Genomic DNA, 16086 nt, shown 5'->3' with positions numbered 1-16086 from the left:
GTGTGGGATAAATGCAGTTCCGTTCAGTATACATGTGCATAGGCATGAATATATGTACATGTGTATGTACACATGTGGGTACATGTGTGCACTTGCACTTGTGTGTATGCATACGTGTGTATATGAGTACGCACATGTGAATGTGTGCACACGTGTGTCATGTGGGTGTTGCATGCATGCTTCCTAACAAATGGATGGGAGTGCCCAGGAGGAGAAGAATTCACTTAGTACTGAAAGAAGGATGGCTCTCCCAGGACAAAACATGGAAAAGTGCAGCATTTTTCAGTCACTGCCTTACATTTAAAATGGAGTGTCTTCTCTGCATGCGCACCTGTGTACACACACACATACATGCACACATATATGCTTACTTCCAGAAAGAAGTTGAGACGGCTTACAATTAAAGGTTTTTTATTTTAATCTAAGAATAAGAACTGTGTCATGAAATGGGGAGGCAATTATGTCAACAATTTAGGCAAAGGATAATAGTTACCACTGGGCACAAACTTCAACCTTGAGCTTCCTGGCAGCCAAAGCAGAAGAGGAAACCCTGACCTTTTGCATATCTCATCACCTAATGGGAGGATCGTAGTTAAAGAATGCTAGTGCTGGTCTTCTCAGCTGATAGTCAAGGAAGAAGAGACCCAGGAGGTGGGACAGTGATCAGCCTGAGGTTAACGGTGATTCAGGAGCAGCTCTGAAACTAGAAGCCAGGACTTCTGAGTCCCAGCCCAGTGCTTATTTGACTGCAGTTTGCAGTACCAGGACACATGCCAAATTGTTCAGACTTTTCTTTGTCTAAAGACAGCAGGGTGGGTGGGATCTTCGTGTGCGTCAGACCTCTGGGTTGAGCTCCAGGCCTGGCAGTGCCCTGGCGGTGGGGGCTTGTGATGGAACCTCCTGCCTGCCTCTGCTGAGCATATTCAGGGGCCCCACTCTGCTGGTGGGAAGCCAGGTGCCTGGCATAGAATGGTGATGGGGACAGAGAAGGTGGGGGCCCTGAGATGGACTTTTCCTGGGAAGAACCCTGGCGTCTGGCCCGGCTCCAGGGTTCTGCAGGGGCCTCTCTCTGCTGTCTGGGATTCCAATCTTCCCAGCTGGTGTCTGAAGACAATAAGACAGAGGCCTCCCCGCCCTGGGCCACCCCGCCCTGGCCCCAGATGGGCTGTGGTTAGCGAGGCCTCCACCAAGACAGTTGATTCCTTGCATAGCCTGGTCCTCAGAGAGGCCTGTGCTGAGTGCGTCCAGGCCAGGGTGGGCTGGGAGCGGGGTGGTCCTGGGTGCCACGTTCAGAATGGGGGAGCTCCTCCTTCCTCCTAGGGACTGCACGGTGGCCCAGGCCGGGGCTGTGGAGCCCTGAAGTACAGGAGTGGGCTGTGGGGACTAGGGCTGCATCTGTAGGGGAGCCCTCAGAGCACTGATGGGCTTCAGGGGTTCAAAATGGAAGTCCCCAGCAGGGCTGGACAGGACGTTCCAAGTCTTCGCACCGCACTGTGAACAGGAGCACTTAAGGGCTCAGGGATACTCCCGCCACCACCCAATTTATCAGTGAGGATACTGAAGACCACAGAGGCTAACTTAGCTCAAGCCTTGAATCTGGACAGAAAAGCCAGACTCTGAAGCTATGGCTTTATGCAACGGTGAGGCCCAGGGACAAAGGAACTTGTGAAGAGGTGGAGGAGGTGGGCAGCTTGCTTCCCTTGGCCTCTCCCCCTCAGGCTGCTGCCTCCTTCCACCCTCCATCTTTAGCCCTCAAATAAATCCCTGAGTCTGACCTTCTTTCACTCCCTTCCCAAAGACAGTGTTATCTTCGCTCACCTCTCCCCCGCCTGTTCATCCATCTTCCCTGGATAACCCCGGGTCTCCCTTCTTCCCCACAGCCTCCTCCTCCCTCACACAGCCCCAGCCCCCCTCACATTCCATCCCCCCGACTGGACTGCTCTGCCCCTCCATTCTAGACCCTTTTCGCCAGACAACTGGCCACCTCCTTCTCTCCTCTGTGTCCCTCTCTGCCCACTGGGGTCTGGACCCTCTGTTGTGGTGGCTGCAGTGGCCGCTCCCAGCCTACATTCCTACAACTGGGACCAGGAACCCACCGAGGCTCAAGGGAAGCCCCAGCAGTGGTAGCAACAGAAACTTTTTCTTGCCTTCTCCCCACCCCCAAAGAAAGAAAGAAGCCATATATCTTGATGCCTCTAGCGGACTTTGCCCTTCCCCCTCCCCCAGCATCCCCCTTCCCCCAGAAAGCCCTGGGAGGCTGAGGAAGGAGCGGAAAGGCTGAGCTAAGCCTGCAGGAAATTAAACATGAAATGAAAACAAGCTCCTCTGATTCATTCTCTCATCCTGCCCCCAGCCCCCCATTCCAGGCCACTGATAAAGGGGGATCCCGTTTCAGCAGCACAGGAGGAGACCTGATCCACCCTTGGCTCCCAGTGGGCGGCCTGGGCCTGGGCCTGGACCCCAGGAGCCCCTGAGGAAAGGGGGTCCAGGAGGCTCTGGGGCAGGGGCTGGGACCCCAAGCCTGGGAGAGGGCTGATTTCCAGGGGGCACACAGGAAGACTGCTTCTCGTACAACAGGGCAGGGTAGGGAGATGGGGTGACTCTGGAAAGAAATGGCTCAGGCCCATCGCACACATGTGTGTGTATGGATACTTGGGATTAGGGAGGGGAAAGCCTGAGTTAGAGCAGGAGTGGGGAACACAATAGCAGGCAGCCCCACACTAACACGGGACACACGTACCCCATCATTTTTGACATCTCCAGCAAAACACAGTGAGAAGGGTCAGGAACTATAAATGAAGAGTGCTGTTGTTGTTGTGTGATGTCAGATTGATTCCAACTCATAGCAACTTTATAGGACAGAGTAGAACTGTCCCATAGGGCTCCTTAAGGTCTACTCTTTACGGAAGCAGATTGCCAGGTCTTTCCTCCCACAGAGCGTCTTGATGGGTTCGAACTGCTGACCTTTTGGTTAACAGCTGAGTGCTTAACCATTGCACCGCCAGAGCTCTTTAAACAGTGTGCAGTACTCTAAAAACATCCTGACATCATTTCCCAGCTATCTCACCTGTTGCTCACATCCACCCCTATAAGCCAGCCAGTGCAGAAAATGGCCCCATTTTATGGATATAGAAACTGAGGCCATTGGTAAAGCCAATGTTCCCATGAGCACTTTTGACCCCCAGCTCCACTAAAAGCCCAATCTGGCTGGTCAGCCTCTGTGTTTTTCTGGGGAGAGGCTCATCCATTCCCTGGGGCCAGGTCCTTCTCATGCTGGTTCCAGCAACAGCAGGTTTGAGAGACGACGGCTCTGTAGCTGCCTTAGCAGCAGCTTGGATCATAATGGATGGAGAGCTGGGACTGCCAGAAGTCAGCCTTCTCAGTGTCTCAGCCTTGCTGAGTGCCTGATAAGACACCTGGTGGCTCTGCCAAGGCCTTGTCACTGCTCCGTGCTCCCCGTCCGTAAGGCTGCTGCTGAGGTGCTGTTTGGGGCATGCTCGCTCTTACCTGAGTCTGCAAGGTCAGCTATGAGGTCCACACAAGGCTGACAGAAACTGCCCTCTGGGGAGCGCCAGGGTCTGCCTTTGACTCAGCCTAAAGCTATTCCCTGGAGCCCTGTTGTGCAGCGGTTAAGAGCTCAGCTGCTAACCAAAAGATCGCCAGTTCAAATCCACCAGCCACTCCTTGGAAACCCTATGGGGCAGTTCTACTCAGTCCTGTAGGGCTGCTATGCATCGAAATTGACTAGAGGGCAACAGGTTTGGTTTTGGTTTAAAGCCATCTTGGGCCTGGAAGCTGGTCCCTCCTCACTTTACCTTTTCCACCCTCCCAGACCCCCATCACCACTTGCCCAGACCCCAAGTCATGGGAGGGGCTAGCAGGCTCCACGGCCAGCTCTTGCCCACCACCCCGGGAAAGTTCTCAGCCTGCCTGAAATGCTTGGGCAAAGGCAAAGGCCCCGACACTCCCACCACCAAGTTGGCTGGCCCACACACCTGTCTCAGAGACATCCCCTCCACTAGAGGGCCCAGAAAGTCCCTGGGTGGCTCAGCTTGTGCCCTGGTGGCACAGTGGTTAAGAGTTCAGCTGCTAACCAAAAGTTCGGCAGTTCGCATCCACCAGCCACTCCTTGGAAACCTTACGGGGGCAGTTCTACTCTATACTATCAGGTTGCTAAGAGTCAGAATCGGCAACAAGTTTTACTAACCTAAAGGTTGGCAGTTAGGACCCACCCAGTGGCACTTTGGAAGAAAGGCCTGAAAATCTGCTTCCATAAAGATTACAGCCAAGAAAACTCTGTGGAGCAGTTCTACTCTGTAGCATATGGGGTTGCCATGATTTGGGAGTGACTTGATGGCAATGGGTTTGGCTTTTTTGGTGGAGGCCCTAGAAGTCATCGTCCCAGCCACCCATGCTCAGTGACAGAGCAAACCGCTTCACTTGGCATTTGAGGCCCTCCACCATCTGACCCCAGCGTCCATGCTTCTTAATCTCCCACCATGTCCCCAAAACTGAGCAGCGTGGCCTCCTCAAGTCTCCTGAATGTATCTTGCTGTTTCTAAACTCAGGCCTTGACTTTCCTCCTTCCTGCCAACCATGCAAGGCCCAGCTCCAGTCTTCTCCTCCATGAAGCCTTCCTGGACTGCCACAGCCTCCGCTGTTAAGTTGAACCTCTGTTATCCCACAGAGCCTCACCTACCTTAACATGTGGAGGTTCTGAGTTGGGAGACTGCAGGAAAATTCGGGAAGGTAGGAATTCTGCATCTGGGCTGATAGTCCCTAGAGAGCCATGAAATTTCTGGAAAACTCTGTGTGACTGTCTAGGAGAGTGATTTTCTGGTGGGGCATTCATAGCTTTTGTCAAATTCTCCACAGGAGTCTGTGGCCCAGCAGATAAGGCCACACCATTGTTGGGATTGGTTAGATGACAACTAAGAAGATGGCCAGTGACTTGTCCTGTGGGTAGGACTTGCCTGCTCTAGATTCTGAAGCTCAGACAACTGAAGTTACTGGCCCAAGGTCACGTCCATGATTGATGGTGAGCCTACTCCCCGACTCTCACCATTGAGGATTTCAGACTGGAAGCTCTTGAGGACCAGACCGAATCTAACACTTTTCTTCCCCCCACAGCACCAACACACACACTGAAGCTCGGGGGTGGCTCAACGACAAGTTTGTGCCGCCTTGAGGGTGAGGCCTCCTGGTCGGACCTGACCCCACCACATCTGCTTTGTCCTGTAGGTCTGGTTCCAGAACCGGCGGGCCAAGTGGAGGAAGAGGGAGCGTTTTGGGCAGATGCAGCAGGTTCGAACCCACTTCTCCACTGCCTATGAGCTGCCCCTCCTCACCCGAGCTGAGAACTACGCCCAGGTGAGTACCTGCCCTGAGCTGCCTCCTCTGGTCCCCAGCCCCTCGCATGGAGAATGGGGACCACGGTAAGGCCTAGACCCTTGGCTCCAGGTTGCCCTTTTGTCCTGTTCTCAATGCGTGCCTCAGTTTATGCCAGAATGTGGAAGCCCAGGGCTACTCCTCTTCAGCATAATGTTTGACCCAGGCTTGACTGGACTTTAGGGAAAGTTGGGGCTCCTTTTCCACCATCCTCGGAAAGGCAGCCAGAGTAGCTTTTTCCTCTGCAACTCTGCTAGTTTTACTATGGGCATCAGAACAGATGCCAGCTGAAGGCCAGGGACCTCTTGGCCATCAGGAATCACTCAGAGAATGTTTCCTAGGAAAGGGAGTCCTGAAATCTGGTAGCAAAGTTGGAATGAACATGGAATTATGAGTCCCAAGACTTAGGCTGTCATCCTAGCTCCAGGTCTTTCTCACTTCAGGCAAGTCACAAGCTGTCTGAGCCTCAATTTCTTAATTAGTAAACTAAAAAGTATCTGCCCAACTCTTTTGGAAGGTATTGTAAGGTCTAAATTTGTTGTTATTAGCTGCCATCGACTCAACTCTAACTCATGGTGACCCTATGTAAAGAGTATGAAATGTTGCCTGGTCCTGTGTCATCCTTATGATTGTGGCATGTTTGGGTCCAATCAGACAATCCAACCTCTCCTCACTTGTCAACTACCTCTTCATCTGACATTTCACATTTATGACAATAGTAAAAAAAATCTATCCGACTAATTTGTACATTAACAGCGTATGTCTGGCAGCAATGGAAGTCAAGGTGCAAGACGAGAGTAACGCTGGTACGATGATTAAAGTTATGTGTCAACTTGGCTGCGCTATGATTCTCAGTAGTCTGGCAGTTATGTAATGATATAATTTGGCAGTTATAATGTAGTCATCCTCCATCTTGTGATCTGATGAGGTTATCTTCCATTTTCACATAATGCTGATTTCCCTTAACTACCTGGTCTTTGGAACCTAACCATGTCTGTAAGTGAGGAGAGGGTATATTCTGTTGTGATCTATAGGGTTTTCATTGGCTAATTTTCAGAAGTAGGTCTCCAGGCCTTTCTTTCTAGTCTCTCTTAGTCTGAAAGCTCCACTGAAACTTATCCACCATGGGTGACCCTGCAGGCATGGAAAACATCAGTGGCGTTGCTTCTAGCATCATAGCAACACACAAGCCACCACAGTAGAAGCCGACAGATGGGGGGTGGAAGGTCTAAATTAGGTAATGCAATATAGTGCTTTGTGGATTATATTGTTTTGAAAAGTCTGCTTTGCAGGCTCTCAGCTCTCCCTGGCTTCCATGTCCCATCTCCTCCTGGCCTCTCAGAGCACCTTCTGACATGTTTAACAAGCAGTCCCCCGCTCTGGTGGCATTTGAGTCCCCAGTGAGATGCAGAGGGATGAGGAGTATCGTTACTAATGTCAGGCACCCAGAGTGCTGGGAGAGATATACTTTTGGACAAGTCCACTCCTGACACCCCTCAACCTGTCAGGGAGAGGTGGCCGTCCCCTCCCTGCTCAGCCTCACCCTGCCACAGCCTCAAACCCAGCCCATCCCACGGCCAGCCAGCTGCACAGACATCCCTAAGACTCCTTTACGCCTCCCTGCCGCACTGCTATGCTAACCAATGGTTCCTGGGCGCCCACCAGACCAGCTCTGCACCTCCCCCTCCCAGGATTCATGTGGAAAGGGCTGGGGGTCAGGCCTGGAGGTGAGGCTGAGGAATGTGGGGTGTCTGGTACACGCACCATCTGGACTGGCTCCTGCTGCAGGCTTTCATCTCATCTACCCCCCGCCCCCATCTCTGGCTCTGGTGCTTCTCCGCCTTGGTCTCTGCTGCCTGCACTCACAAGCTGGAGGGAAAAAACAAAACAGGGAGCCACCCTCATCCCCCTCACCTGTAGCCCCTCGTATCATGGCCCCAGGCCTCTTCCGGTGTGGGGGGAGAGGGAAGACCAACTGCCCCCACTCCCTAAATCAGTGAAGAGGAACGCCACGGGCAACCTGCAAACGGCTTCTGTGGCCATTAGGATGCCCCGGGGACCTGAGGGTGCAGTCTCCTCCCTACTCTGTTTCTAAATGCTTTGTCTCAGTGCACCCAGGAGGAGGGCAGGGCAGGCCAGGAGGTGCAAGAACCCCTTTGCTGTCTGAGAGGTGCATGATGGGTCTCCTCAGAGCTCAGCCTGCTCACCCTGCTCCACACCCAAGGCCAGCCCCACATCAATGCATAGAGAGGGAGGAAAAGGGAAGCCTGGAGGCCCAAGTTGGGGAGGGGAAAGGAATTTCAGTTGCACAGATGGAAGATATGCTGTTGAACTCCCCACTGGACATCTGAGTTCCCCCATACCTCCCCATCCTTTGTATGTGGCCACCTACCTTGGGCCTCCATCCACCCAGTTCTGGGCACTTGCTACCCCAAGGCAGCCCCTTCCATCATGAAGTCGTTCTGTAACTTGCCATCAAATTGATTTTGACTCAGGGTGACCCCATGTGTGCCAGAGAAATACTGCTCCATAGGGTTTTCAAGGTTGTGGTCTTTCAGAAGCAGAGCGCTAGGCCCATCTTCTGAGATGACTCTGGGTGGGTTTGAACTGCCAACTTTTCAGCTAGTAGTTGAGTGCTTAACCATTTGCCACACTCCGGGACTGCCTTTATCATGAGGGAGCTCTGAATGCTCCAGGGCTCAGCCCCTGGAACGTCAGCCACTGACTTTGGCTCCTGGGAGAACCCTACGCCTCACCCCCAACCCCTGCCACAACCACAACCAGCAAACCCAGAGCTCCACAGTCCCAATGCCAAAGCTCGTTGTTCAGGTCAGCTCCCATTTGCCAGACAGCTACTATGCACTGGGCCTGGTGGAGGAGCCAGAGGTGACTAAGACACAGTCCCTGCTCTTTCAGGAGTCCACAGACCAGGGACAAAGTCTGCAGCTGTGTCTGAAATTAGGGAGTCAGGACCTTGCCCAGCTGCCGGGGTATGCTCAGCTGATTAGCTATGTCCTGGGGCAACGCTTTTACTGGGCCCTCGATGAAGTTTGAAGTTCAGTCCTTAAAATTGACTTCCTATCAGCTGACCACCTGGCCCTGGGAACAGAGGCACCCAAAGCATAACATCCATACCCTCCTAGGGGTATCTGGTGTCCATAAAGGTTTTAAGAGCCTCCAATGTAAATGCTAAAGAGTGGGGTCATTACAGTGTTGGACTCTTGAGAGAGAAACGATCATTTAGTGGAAGGGGAGAGCCCCATGGGTACTGGAGGGTTACCCCTCCCAGCCAGCCTGTGACATCTCTCCCTCCACTCTCCCCAGATTCAGAACCCATCCTGGATCGGCAACAATGGGGCCGCCTCACCCGTGCCAGCCTGTGTGGTCCCCTGTGACCCGGTGCCTGCCTGCATGTCCCCTCACGCTCACCCCCCTGGCTCTGGGGCCGGTGGCGTCACCGACTTCCTGAGTGTCTCTGGGGCCGGCAGTCATGTGGGCCAGACACACGTGGGCAGCCTGTTTGGAGCCGCTGGCCTGAGCCCGGGCCTCAACGGGTACGAGCTCAACGGCGAGCCGGACCGCAAGACCTCGAGCATCGCGGCCCTTCGCATGAAGGCCAAGGAGCACAGCGCGGCCATCTCCTGGGCCACATGACAGGGCCCCTCCTGCCCGATCCCTGTGCCCTCCCCCACCTCGGGGCACTGGCCACGCCCATGCTTTCCAGGCCCCCAGCCTCCCACTCGACTTTCCTCTTAGGAACCTGGCCTGGTCCAGGGGCCTGACCCTCAGCACTTTCAGCCGCCCCAAGTCTGAGGCCCCATGGACTGCTGGCAGGAAGGGGGCCGCAGGCCCCTGCACCTCCCTGGCGATGAGGCCCGAGAGCCCTGCTCCTGGCCGAAGGCAGCGGATTCAGGTGGCCACAGTTTGCAGCCTTGCATCCACTATAAGCTGAACACCCTTCCTCTCCACTCCTCTTTGCCCTGCCCAGTTTGGCCGTTGAGCCAGTTAGATTCCCGTCCTGACCCAGCAACACCAACATCCGGTCATGCCCATCCTCCCTTTTCTGTGTGGTCCCTGGTCACCAGGCCAATGAAGGTGTGTCCGAAGAACAGGCTGGTCTCCAGAATCTGCTCCTGCCCTATCGCCTCCTCTCTTCCTAAAAGCACACTGAATCAGACATCCTGGAGCCAAGGCAGCTCCCCGTCTTCACCCCCAGTGGCGGCAGTGCTGCTTCATCCTGGCTGTGCTGTGCTGAATACACTCAGAGAGGAGTTGGTGTTGAAGAACCTGCAGCCATCCGACCGTCCCCAGGGAGGACACGTCCCAGCTCCCTCGAACCCTGGAGACTCTGGTTCTGGGTGCACACTGGCCAAGGGAGGAGCCAGACCATGAAGGAAGCTGAGAAGACGGGTCCCCGCACGCCTTCAGCCGGCACCCAGGTCCACGCACGACGCTGGAAAAAGAAGCGTCTAGGAGACAGGAAGGCGTGGCTGCAGGGCGGGGTGCGGTGGGGCGGGGCATGCACACTTCAGCTCTCCCCTGCTGTCTAGCAGGGGGCAGCGTAACGGGCTCCTTGGGCAGGAGGTCTGGGCAGCTTTGTTCCCCATCCAGTCAGTGCTGGAGCCCTGCCAGGACCCCTCCAGGAGGAAGGTGGGATGCTTGTCCCTTCCCCAGCCCTACCCTGGTCACTCACTTGGGCTTTAGACAGTATCCTGGAATGGAAGGCCTTACAACTCGGAGCACATAAGCTAGCGCTTGAGGTCATAGAGGCAGAGGGGCCAGAGTAGCGCAGGATTTGCTAGAGGACACTGCCCGTGTCTCATGGCAGGGCAGCCTTACTTACACGGCCTCAGAACGACTCCCTTCCCTCTTCAGCCCTCTCTGGCCCAGCATCATACCTTCCCAGAGCCTCCCACAGTGGGCGTGGGTCTGTGTTCCTCCAGGCATGGGGAGAGTGTTTTTACAGCCTTTTGCATGTTCTTAGAGAGCCTACCCTTAAGTTTCTTTCCTTAGGGCCTAGGAATCTCAAGCCTATAATGGCCTTTGGAAGGGTTCATGGGCTGGCTTCTTGGATCAGTTGCTCTTTTCCAGATGTGGCTGGCAGCATGCCCTCCTGAGGCCAGGTTTCCCTGCCTGAGAGAAGGGGCCTCCTTCTGGGGGTGGCTCCCCCTCAGATATATGCCTGATTTGGGACTTGCAGCTTGGGTTTTGGCACCAAGTCCCAGCCCTCACTTAAGCTTGTAGCACACAATGACTGCCCTCCAAGTCAGGCCTTTCAGACCTCTGGGAGGTCCCTCCAGGTAGCTCCTGGGGGAGAAATACTTGCCTTTTCTTCCTTTTTCCTTGAGTTCCATCAGCGTGGAGGACTAGATCCACGAGGCTCAGGGTCCTGGTGCAGAATAGTCCCTTGGGTTGGGCTGAATGAAACCACGGTGGGGAGAAGTTAGCCCCTCTGCCCTGAGCTGCCCAAGGCTTCAGAGGGAATCCGGGCATCTGCCTCTGCCTGGAGTTCTCATCTGGAGGCTAGCTGCCTCCCATGGCAAGTAACTGCTCCAGAATCAAGACTGGGGAAGGATCTGGCATTGGCCTTTCTTAATAAGAGCCAGGCCTCTTTGTGAACTGTAGCTCTAAAATTGATCTTATAGTGGTTAAAGGGGTCTTGGACATGGAATTAAATGTTCTTGAAGGCTTGGTTTTAAGTGTTTCATCTATTTGAGTTTCTTGGAATGACTCTCAAGAAGCCTTTTCCAGTTCTGAAGTTCACTGAAATAATTCAGGCTCCCCAAAATATAGAAAGAGAAAGGAAGAAAGAACTTGAGGCTGGGACAGTCCCCCAGTTTCCTTCTTAAATGTACAAGAGACTGGGGAAGGACAAGGGAGGAACGTTCTCCATAGGTATGTTCTCACCCAGAAGAGAATCAGTACAAAGAGAAAGAGAACCAAGATAGATCCCCCTCCCCCAGGAAGAGGGAAGGGAGAGAGAGGGTTTTAAGTGGATTCATCTGGAAGGGATCCCTGGCGCTCAGTTCCTCTTATGTGCCTGCTTTCTGGCTGGGGTAGACCTATGTCAGGCAAATTTCAACCCAAAAGCTTGAGAAGAAAAAGCCTCCAGTAGAAAAGGCTCTGCGGCCTTCACTGCCCAGAGTGGTTATAATTAAATGTGCTGGTGTAACACATCCTTGTTCATCTCCTCAAAGGTTGCTACCCCCAGGACTGTGCCGCTTCTCCCTTCTATCCCAGTCTTTAGGGCCTGCTTACCAATCTAAGACTCCCAGAATCATTGAGCTGAAAGGGAGTTTAGAAACCCTCTAGCTAGTCCAGTCCCTTCACAACAGAGATGAGAAGACCCCGGCCCCAAGTGGACAAGTGACTGCTCTGGGCTGTGTTTAACCCAAGGCAAAGTTAGAGCCGGGACATGCCGTCCCAGCCCTGATGGCTGCCGCCTTGGTTGGCCTCTAGGGCAGCCGGCGCCACACTGAGCTCCCTGTGATTCACTTGCCTCTGCTCACCTACTCGGTTCTCTGATTGAGTGCCCTCCTCTCCACAGCCTTCTCTCTGGGAAGAGAACCTTGGTGCGCCCTTGTGCCCCCTCAGCCAGGGGCCTGGCCCAGGCTTTCTGCATTCTAGGGCAGGAAGCGCCCACTGCAGCAGCTCCTGTGTGGGCCAAGCAGTCCTCGGCATCTATCTCTCCCATGGCCACCTGGCTTCCTCAGGAGCTCAGTCTCATGAAGGCAGGTGGTGAGCAGAATCTACCTGCTATGTAGTTCACTGCTAAGCAAATAAGCTAAAAGAAGTGAGGTTTTCCTTTGGCAATTTGCCTAAGATCTCAAGAGAGAGAACAATGCAAGCATGAAGCGATGAGTAGCTGGCAGATCAACGGGCAGCCTCCCCAACACTGAGAGCCCCTACTCTCTGCAGGGAAGGAGTCTCAGTATGCCAAGGCTTAACAGTAAGGTGCTGCTACCACCCTTCAGATGCCATCACTACTTCCAGGGCAAGGGAGTAGAGGGCTCTGGGGGCACACAGAGAGGCTTGTCTCCAAGTCTTGCGTGGTGCTTGGAGGACATGGGCTTGTATAACTTTCCTTAAATTTTTATAACTATACTTGATCCTCAGCTCTCACTATGGTGCCTCCAGCTTTGGGAAGCAAGGTGGCCAGGTTAGTTCAAAGACACTGCAAGGGGGTGGGGGCACCACATGAGATAGGTCCCCAGCACACATTGCTGAGACCACACGGGGCCCAGCTCCAGTTCCTCCTCTCCCCGCATTCTGGCTGGGTAGACAAGAGGAACGTTGCCATGAAAACAACCACAAATGCATTTATACTCTGGGCTATATCGCAGGGAGAGGCCATCATCTTCTAGGACTTTAAGACATTCTGGGGCTCCTGGTTGGTTTGATGGCCTTGACTGCCAGGTGCAAAGGCCGACAGCCTAGCTGGGGGAGGATGGTTGGCAAACTGGCCCCCAGGATAATAATAATCCATGGCCATAAAATAAAAAGTGAGGAGAAGGCCAAAACTTCCCTTCCCAAAGTCACATCAACCCTTCTTCATTAAAGATGCTGTAGGGAGGAGAGGTATTACCATTGAACAGTATGGACATTGTCGAACAAAACGTTCCCAAATCTAGCCCTCTCTCCCCTCTTCACTTACATATATAGAGCTAGGACTTTATACTACTGATTTTGAAGGACAGTTTTCAATGTTGAATAATCCGTTTGGGTGTGCAGTGGTCGGAGGAGAGAGCTGAGTACTAGAAGGAACGTGAACCTCAACCAAGACTCACTGTTCTCCTTGTAAGATATTTTAACCCTGTATAAACGCAACTTTTCCTTTAGCTTAATGGCCTGGGGTGGAATATTAAATATATATATATATTAAAAAAATACATTAAAAATTCAGAAAAATGTAAAAAAAAAAAAAAAAAATGAGGTCGGTTCCATAAAGTTTTACTGCCTATACCATCATGTAACTACAAGTACGTTATAGCAAATATTAAAAGAAACATTCTTGCCTTTTAAAGTAAGTTATTGCACTTACATCTTTTGGGGGGAGAGGAAGACTATTGAAGAGAAGGGGACTTGGGGGTCCAGGCATGGGGCAAAGTGGGGCACAGAATTGGCTGGACACTCCCAGAATGCCCTTTGCTGGGCACAGCCCAAACTGTTTGGTTGTTGTTGTTTGCAATAAACTCCTTCTCCTTCCTCCTCTCAACTGGAATCTGTCTGTTTTGTTCCTGCCTTGTGACAGATGAAATGTGATCAGAGGAGCCTCTGAAATCTCACGTTAATTGAAGTCGGCAAAAAATACGAACAGTGCCCTTTTGAACTGCTGACACAGTACAGAATGGATTACCAGGGCTAGATTAACAACAGGTGGCCGGCCGATGCTCCTGCTCAAAGAGGGGTGCGTGGCCCGAGAGGGTCTGCGGCGCCCTCCCCCTGTGTCCCAGAGGATCTGTCTGCACAGCCGGCCGGCTAGAGGAGAGCAGGACTGGGGGAGGGGACCAGAGCCCCCCTTTCACAGGCAGCCAAAAGGATCAAAGCAACAGCCCCTTCCTTCCTGCATCTAGGGAGGTGCTGCGCCCAGACGGACATCACGGAGTACCTTCCCTGTCTCCAGGAGCTGTTCTGAGACAGGAGGGGGGTCAGGGCAGCAAGGGCCAGGGCAGGGAGGCCTGGCTGTTTGGCACAAAGAACACTGGACAGGCCTCAGAGAGGCGGGTCCCAGTCCTAGCTCTGCTCCTTAATGGCTGAGGGAAGGTCCTTTTCAGGAGGTCCTCCCGGATGATTTTAAAAACAAAGCTTTAAAACCAACCACAAAGCAGGGAAGGGCCAAGATTGTGCTATAGAATAGGTGTGTCCTTGCTTTCCAGCACAAAGTAACTCAGAAAGAGGCAGTTAGCCTCCACTGGACCACTCTGGGAATAAGCCCTGTCCGTGCCTACTTTGGAGCCCTAGTGGCGCAGTGGTTAAGAACTTGGCTGCAAACCAAAAGGTCGACAGTTTGACTCCACCAGCCGCTGGTTGGAAACCCTATGGGGCAGTTCTGCTCTGCCCTATAGGGTCGCTATGAGTCGGAATTGACTTGACGGCAATGGGTTTTGGTTTTGGTTCTGCCTATTTTGCCAACTTCTGGGAAGGATTAAATGGATAACAGATGTGCTTGTGCCTTGTAAACTGATGTGGTGTTGTGACGTAAAGGATGGTCGTTATTCCTGAGAAAAACACCTCGGCTACCAGCTCTGATTGTTGCTGTTAGTTGCTACTGAGTTGGTGCCGACTCATGGCGACCTCATGTATAACAACAAAACTTTGCCTGGTCCTGTGCCACCTCCACGATCGCTGGCATGGTTAAGTCCGTTGTTGCAGCTATCGTGTCAGTTCATCTCACTGAGGGTTTCCTTCATTTTTGCTGACCCTCAACTTTACCAACCATGATGTCCTTTTTAAGTGATTGGTCTTTCCTGATGACATGTCCAAAGTAAGCCAGTTGAAGTCTCACCATCCTTGCTTCTAAGGAACATTCTGGTTGTGTTTCTTCTAAGATTGATTTGTATTTGTTCTATTGGCAGTCCCTGGAACTCGAGCAGTTTCTGCCTGATAGGAAACTCCTTTTTATCACCTCTTTTAAAATATTGCTTTGTTGGAGCCACGTCTCAGATTTGGTACTCTCCCTCAGTGGGGTGTAAGTTCACATTCAACATAGACCCAACTGAGTTTTAGTTGGCCTGGGCTTGGAACATGTTTAAAAAATGACATCTGCCATCTCTTAGGGCTCAGGGTCATGTTAGCACTTGGACTTCCCACACCAAATCACTGCCACGTCCCAAGGCATGAACTGAAGCAGACAGAAGGAAACTACTTGGTGGAAAATCACACAGAGAGCCACAGGTGCTGTCTCTACCAAATGTTCTTATGTTTTTTCCTGCGGGAGCTGAGCAATCTTGATATCCCAGAGCCCAGGTGAGTGCTATTGCTAAAGGGAAAGACTGGCCTGATGGGTGGCTTAGGGGTCATGATGACTTAGGTAGCCCATGCCCAGGACCTCTGCCTCTGCAGTCTCTGGGGAGGACAAGGCCAGCAGGGCTTCCTCCGGCTATTAACTGTGGCTCTACTTTCCCCTATCTGGCCTCCCAGGACAGCTCATTGTTCCCCAAGCCATCTGGATCTTCCACTTGTCCTCATTCCTGGACTTGTCACCTGTTCTGCTTAGAATGCCTTTGCCCCCACCTCTGCTCCCCGCTACCTGGTAAACTCCATACTTTAAGGTTTCCTCCAAATGATAATATCCTCTTCGAAGCTCTTAACTCCCTGTGCCCACTTCAACCTCCAACCTAGGTCAATTGTTATCCTTTCTGTTTATAATGCGATTTCAGCATATAGTATCGTCTAAGTTATCTGTTTATCTCCCTAATCCCTCCATATGCCTCTAAGAGCAGACACTGGCTGGGGGCCCTGTTCATATTTGATGCCTTAGGAAATAACTATGTTGAGTGACTATGCAAAAGAATGCGAAGGTGGGAATGAGATGCTCTGCTTTGGTTCAGGGTGGGAAGAGGAGGACCAGAGAAACTCAAGGGTTCATTTCAGAGAGAGCCGGAAACTGGATCAGGTCACTGGAGATCAGCCTGAGGCGAGCCTGGGTAGGGCAGGAAGGCTGACTTCTGTTTAGTGTTCCTAGGGTTGGGTCAAGCA

General features: G+C 52.6%; 1 protein-coding gene across 1 annotated transcript in view; it reads left to right on the top strand.

Annotated features, from left to right (window-relative positions):
- The window catches only part of ALX4 (ALX homeobox 4), a 58184-nt gene extending 44948 nt beyond the window's left edge, over nt 1-13236 (top strand). Inside the window, exons 3-4 of the mRNA XM_049890929.1 lie at nt 5242-5370; nt 8713-13236. Of these exons, the coding sequence (XP_049746886.1) occupies nt 5242-5370; nt 8713-9042 (459 nt within the window). The 3' untranslated portion in view covers nt 9043-13236. The remainder of the gene's footprint in view (nt 1-5241; nt 5371-8712) is intronic.
- The last annotated feature ends 2850 nt before the right edge of the window (nt 13237-16086 follow it).

The sequence above is a fragment of the Elephas maximus genome, chromosome 7, assembly GCF_024166365.1.
Source record: "Elephas maximus indicus isolate mEleMax1 chromosome 7, mEleMax1 primary haplotype, whole genome shotgun sequence".
In the NCBI taxonomy this organism is placed as follows: Eukaryota; Metazoa; Chordata; class Mammalia; order Proboscidea; family Elephantidae; genus Elephas; species Elephas maximus.
Note: the sequence above shows the minus strand (reverse complement) of the source record. Positions and strands in the feature narration are given on the sequence as shown.